This window comes from Mastomys coucha, unplaced genomic scaffold (assembly GCF_008632895.1).
Source record: "Mastomys coucha isolate ucsf_1 unplaced genomic scaffold, UCSF_Mcou_1 pScaffold5, whole genome shotgun sequence".
NCBI lineage: Eukaryota > Metazoa > Chordata > Mammalia > Rodentia > Muridae > Mastomys > Mastomys coucha.
In genome coordinates, this window is record NW_022196911.1 from 114,325,676 (window position 1) to 114,332,016 (window position 6,341).

Below are 6,341 nucleotides of genomic sequence, written 5' to 3' on the forward strand. Positions count from 1 at the left end.
AGGAGCAAAAAAAAAAAAAAACTCTATTGAAATATAACTCACCTACTGCAAAAATCACTTTTTAAGGTCTTTGCTTCGACATTACCTTGGATTTTGTTCTTATAGATACCCGTGTGTTTGCTTGCTCATCATATCTCCAGCTCTTGCTTTTCTTAAATATTTATCTACTTATTATGTGTACAACATTGTTCCTGTATGTATGCCTGCAGGCCAGAAGAGGACATCAGATCTCATTATATATGGTTATAAGCCACCATGTGGTTGCTGGGAATTGAACTCAGGACCTCTGGAAGAGCAGCCAAAAAACACATTAGGGATTAAAACTGTACAACTCTGGTGCTTCTCTTGAAGAAAAAATTGAGGCCATAGAAGGATTGCTTTTTTTTTTTTTTTTTTGGTTTTTCAAGACAGGGTTTCTCTGTGTAGCCCTGGCTGTCCTGGAACTCACTCTGTAGACCAGGCTGGCTTCGAACGAAGAAGTTGAGGAGACATGATGGAAAGGCATGACAAACAGACACAGTATTTAGACCTGACTAAATACTCACAGAGCTGCAGTTTCTTTTGCCTATGTGCTTAACATCAGGTGTCTTGCTGGGCATGGAGGCCCACACATACCACCTCAGCACTCAGGAGGCAATGGTGGATCAGCCTGGGCTACATAATGAGGCCCTTGTCAAAAAAAAGGAAGGGCTGGGCTGGAGAGATGGCTCAGCAGTTAAGAGCACTGACTGCTCATCCAGAGGTCCTGAGTTCAAATCCCAGCAACCACATGGTGGCTCACAACCATCTGTAATGGGATCTGATGTCATCTTCTGATGTGTCTGAAGACTGCAACGGTGTGTCCACATACATGAAGTACATAAATCTTAAAACAAAAAAAGCAAGGGCTGGGGCTGCAGAGGTGACTCAGAGGTTACGGTTGCTTTTGCAGAGAACCTAAGTTTGATTTCCAGCACCCACCTGGTGGCTCATAACCAACTACAACTCTATTCCCAGACACCAAGCACACATGGGACATATACACAGAACACACAGACAGGCAAAGTAAAATTTAAAAAGGAAAAAATGACGTGATGCTGTCAGTCTTTGCAGCTCACAGACTGTGTTCTCACCGCAGTCCTGGGCTGGGTGCGTGACAACAGCGGTCCTGGGCTCTGGGCTGGGTGCGTGACAGTCCATATCCAGGAACAGTGTGAGTTAGCAGACTCAGTCCCCTGAATAGACCTGTGCTAGCGTTATGGGAACATCTGTAAAATGAAGTGATTTCTAGCAGATCTTTGAGCATTCAAACAATCTTTTATGTGTGTCTGTACACACATGTACATGTATGTACAATATACATATGTGATGATGTGTGGAGGTTGAAGGACAATTTATAGATATTAGATCTGTCTGTCTGTGTTTCTACTATATAGGTCCTAGGATGGAACTCAAGCTGTCAGGCTTAGTGAATTTTATATAAAATTTTTTTATGTGGGGGTATGTTTTGTTTGTTTTTAGTTGTTGTTGGTGGTGGTAGTGTTGGTGGTTTGTTTTTGTGGGTTTTGTTTTTTTATCTTTTTTTGAGACAGGGTTTCTCTGTGTAGCCCTGGCTATCCTGGAACTCACGCTGTAGACCAGGCTGGCTTGAACTCTGCCTCCTGAGTGTTGGGATTAAGGACACTCACCAGCAGTGCCTGGTCTTAGGGTTTCGTTGTGAAGAGACGCCATGGCCACAGCATTATAAAGGAAAGCATGTAAGAGGCTGGCTTACAGTTTTGAGGTTTAGTCCATTGTCATCATGGTGGGAAGCAAGGCAGACATGGTGCTGGGGAGGTAGCCGAGGGTTCTACATCCATATCAGCCGGCAGCAAGAAGAGAGAGTGACACTGGGCCTGGCTTGAGCATGTGAAACATCAAAGCCTGTCCCCAGTGACACACTTCATCCAACGAGACCACACCTCTCAGTAGTGCCTATGCGGCTACATCCCTATTAGCCTACGGGGCCATTTTCATTAAAACCACCACAGGGCCAGGTGGTGTCTCTGGTGGAGCATGCTTTTAATACCAACACTGAGGAGGCAGAGGCTAGTGGATTTCTGAGTTCGAGGCTAGCCTGGTCTATGAAGCAAAGCAAAGTTCCAGGACAGCCAGGGCTACACAGAGAAGCTCTGTCTTGAAAAACAAAAATCATGTAGCCTTTCGTTGATCACTAAAGAATCTAGAGAAATATTGTAACCATAAGAATGGGGGAGACGTGACAGAGAGAAGACAAACTGTGTGGGATGCTCCTGGGACATGTTTGGGCCTCACACCTTGCCCTTGACACAGAGCACGGTGCACCAGGAGACAACCGTGGAGTTGGGTGGAAATGGGTTACAGGTGTGAGTGGCCGTGGCACTTTTGACATGTAGGTCTGTTGACTTTCCTAGAGAGGAGCATAGAAAGCACTCGCCTGCCTGTGCCTTCCTTACTGTCAAGAAGCAGATGGAAGAACTAACCGTCAGTGATTTTTTGAAACTGGACAAACAGAGAGCCAAGAACAAAATTGTATGTATGTTTGAGAATAAGGACTGAGCAAATTCAGTCCCCAGAAGCCCTGAGGATCTGCCTCAGGAAGTACCCTCAACCCAGGGGAGCTCATGGGCAAAGAGAACAAACGACTGACTGGAGTGTGGCTTGGACTTGGTTGTGCAGCAGCAGACCTGTCCCCCTAGGAAGGGGGCTTCAGAGGTGGTTCCTAGTTACCTTCCCACCTGAGTGCAGGCATTGTCAGAAGCCCTTGTCACAGGCTGAGCCCCCAGTGGTGGCAGCGGAAGGGGCACTGGACAGACAGGTCAGCTGAGCTTTGCCTCCTGTCACGTGGAGTTAATTGGGAAGCAGATGGCACAGGGGAGTCCACAGGGAGGTGGCTCCCATGCAGCCAGGCATGAAGAGTCAGGGTGGCCAGAGTCCAGAGCTCATCGTACAGCTGTGTCCATTTTGACTGAGAACACCCCACCTTTTGCAGGGCCATTCACTGCAATGTTCTTTTATCTGAAGTTCAAGCTTAAACAGGCAGCCTGTGTTCTCATCTGTTGCCCTCACACTGTTTCGGGGGAGGATTCGGGAGGAGGGGTTTATTGTGCTGGAAGGATGACCCCCAGCTGACCCTGGACCAGGCAGAGCTAAGACCTGCTGTCTTGGTTACCATGGTTTCTCTTCAGCAGTAAGTTACGTTCCTTGGTGGAGGACATTGTGAAATAACTGACAGGAGGAGGGAGAACTCAAGATGGTGTTTGGTCAGGCATGCTCAGACACTCTGGGGATGTCAGGTGAGGGGGGTCCTGCTGCTCAAAGTCCCTGTTACATTAAATCAAGCTCAGGCACAAAGTCAAAAGAACCATCTCTCCAGACTCAAACCCCTCTCTCAAGTTTTCTTTTTTCTTGGTTTTTCTTTTCTCTTTCTTTCTTTTTTTTTTTTTTCCCGAGACAGGGTTTCTCTTTGTGACCCTGGCTGTCCTAGAACTCCCTCTGTAGACCAGGCTGGCCTTGAACTCAGGAATCCTCCTGGCTCTGCCTCCCAAGTGCTGGGATTAAAGGTGTGTGCCACCACCGCCAGGATTCCCTTCCCATTTTAAGGTTGTAGCTCTGGGTCTGTGGAGATCCTACCATAAGGAGCACAGCGATTTTTCAGAGTCTTTTTTTTTTTTCTTGTCAATGTATTAGTTTTAAATTAAGTTCTCTAATCTGTGAAAGTAACTTTTATTCTTCTGTAATAATTGTCTCACAGGCTTTCTGCCCCCTGCCTGCTAACCTAGGCCTAGTCCTGGAAGCTTCTAGCCTCCATACAATCTAATCTAGGCCTAGAATGTTTTCAGCCTCTGAGACTTAAAGAATAAACTCACTCTTTCTAGTTCTCTCTGAGTTCTAGCTGGTTCAACTCAGCTGTTCTGGCTCAAGCTGACTGAGTCAATCCAGCTTCTCTCTCAGCATCTCCTTCCTGCTCTGCTTGGCCTCATACTGCCTTTGGCAAGCTGTTCTAATCTTTTGGTTCCTTCTCATTCTCTGGCTTGTTCTGTCTTCACCTGTGTCTCATTTGTTCTCTCTGAAACCTGTCTCCATACAGCTGTCCCAGTAAGACTGCCTCCTCCCTTCTCTCTGCACTGCTCCTTACGTAGCTTCCCGTTCCTCTCCCTTCCATGAGAGTTGGGCACGTCCTATTCTGTCATATCTTTCTCTGATTCTCACTTTGTCTGCCACTCAATTAGACATCCCTTTTAAACATAGGTGCTTTACAAACTAACTTTACCTTCGTTGTTTGGGATTAAAGGTAGGTAGTAAGGACATGTCTGTATTCCAGCAGAGAGATTAAAGATGAGTGCTAAGGGCTGAGCCACACCACAGCTAGGAAAGGTTTTTCCAGTAAACAACATAGTCCTGAGATTTACAATGTAACCAAATATCCTACAGCACTAACCTTGGCTTGGTGCCACAGGGTCCAGTCCTAGGATTGACTGGCTGAAGGATGATTGAAAGTTAAAAGCTATCCTGGGCTACATGAGTCCTGTTTTATTCCAGGCAAAGGAGACCAACAACAAGCAAAAAGAATTTGAAGAGACTTCGAAGACTGTCCGTCAGTCAATTGAGCAGCTGGCTGCCTTGTGCTGAGCCCTTGCTGGGACAACCTGGACCTGAGTGACGGCCACATCTAAGCCATGCGCACCAGCTTTCCCAGCCCGGCCTCCTAGCAGGATCTTAGAGAAGGGTACAGTGGTATTTTGAAACTGGGTATCAAGTATTTTTGGTTTTGCTTTAAAGTGGCTCAGCCTGTGTGGCTACCTCTCTTTGGTTCTATGGCTTTGCTCTATTGTGATGTGGACTTAAGCAATGGGGAAGTGATGAGGGGACAGTGTTCTCTGACAGGACCTATGGGGGTCAGGGGTGCCTGTGCAAGGCCTTTATGGTTTTGATGTATCTGTACATGGCCGCTGACGCATCCCATGCATAGGTGTGGTTATATGTGTTTGTGCTGATAATTCTGTCCTTCTGATGAGTCTTCCTACCATGGGGTAATGGAATAAAATCACTTGAAAAAGTGGACTGTAAGCTCTTTCTGTCTTGGGGAGATGGTTTGTTTGGGTTTTTGAGATGGGTCTCATGTGGTCCAGGCTGGCCTTGAACTCCAGCCCGCTGCCCCAACTTCCCAGGTGCTGGCTTGTGCCACCTCTCCTAGTACTGTTTGTTTTGTGTTAAGAGGTCATAGATGAGCCGGGCGGTGGTGGCGCACGCCTTTAATCCCAGCACTTGGGAGGCAGAGGCAGGCGGATTTCTGAGTTCGAGGCCAGCCTGGTCTACAGAGTGAGTTCCAGGACAGCCAGGGCTACAGAGAAACCCTGTCTCGAAAAACCAAAAAAAAAAAAAAAAAGAGGTCATAGATGCAGGGGCATCTCAGCTTGAATCCCAGCACGAGCTGCAGAACTGAACAGTAGTGAGAAGACGCTGGGATTACAACATGACTCACGTGGAACAGGACTCCGCAAGGCCAATGTGATGGACAGTGCTGTCAACTTAGTCACCTATGAGGTGGGGGTATTTTGATTGCATCAGTTGAGGTGGATCCTGCCCTGAATGATGCAGAGCTGAGCATCGGCAATGCTGAGCATCAGGGTGCACTCACTGTTCTGTTTCCTGACTGACCAGCTGCTTCACACTCCCGAGACCCTGAGTTCCCGGACCTTAAACTGTGAGCCCCGGGTTGCTTGCTCCTCCAAGTGCTTTTGTCAGGGTATTTTATCACAACATCAAGAGAAGCTAAGACGCCAGGTGAGATGCCACATACTGGTAATCCTAGAACTCAATAGGCTGAAGGATCAGGGGTTCAAAGCTATCCTCAGCTATACATACAGAGGTTGAGGTCAGGCCGGCTGTTTGACACTGTGCTCAGACAAACCATGTGACTATCCTCCAAGCATGTGGGCACAAGCACAGCCCACGGTGACTGACATGGAGTTAAGTCAGGCAGGGGTACAGATTTTACAACCGCTAGTCTCTGCACACTGTGCTGATAGACTGACACGCTCAAGCAGCTTTCGCAAGAGTCCAGGTCTGCTCTGTGCCTGTCCTGCAAGGGTCCCCAGCCTCACTGACTCCAGAAAGATCAGCACAGGAAGCCAGCAAGACCTTCAGAGCCCAGGAGGCCTGAGGCAGAGTTAGAAGTGACAGCTCAGGTGAGCTGCTGGCTTGCCTGCAGTTTAGGAAGAACACTGGCAAACCAAACCTACCTCATACAGGCTTTGGCTCTACAGCGGCCCAGTGAGGCCCAGGCTCAGACTGAGCATGTGTAAAGGATTCAGGTCACTGCACTTTCCCAATGGCAGTGC

The 6,341-nt window shown here is 47.8% G+C and overlaps 1 protein-coding gene across 1 annotated transcript in view; it reads left to right on the top strand.

Moving 5' to 3' along the window:
- The window catches only part of Birc5 (baculoviral IAP repeat containing 5), a 7,293-nt gene extending 2,232 nt beyond the window's left edge, over window positions 1-5,061 (top strand). The window contains exons 3-4 of the mRNA XM_031353889.1: window positions 2,412-2,529; window positions 4,540-5,061. Coding sequence (XP_031209749.1) covers window positions 2,412-2,529; window positions 4,540-4,629 — 208 coding nt within the window. The 3' untranslated portion in view covers window positions 4,630-5,061. The remainder of the gene's footprint in view (window positions 1-2,411; window positions 2,530-4,539) is intronic.
- Window positions 5,062-6,341: the final 1,280 nt, after the last annotated feature.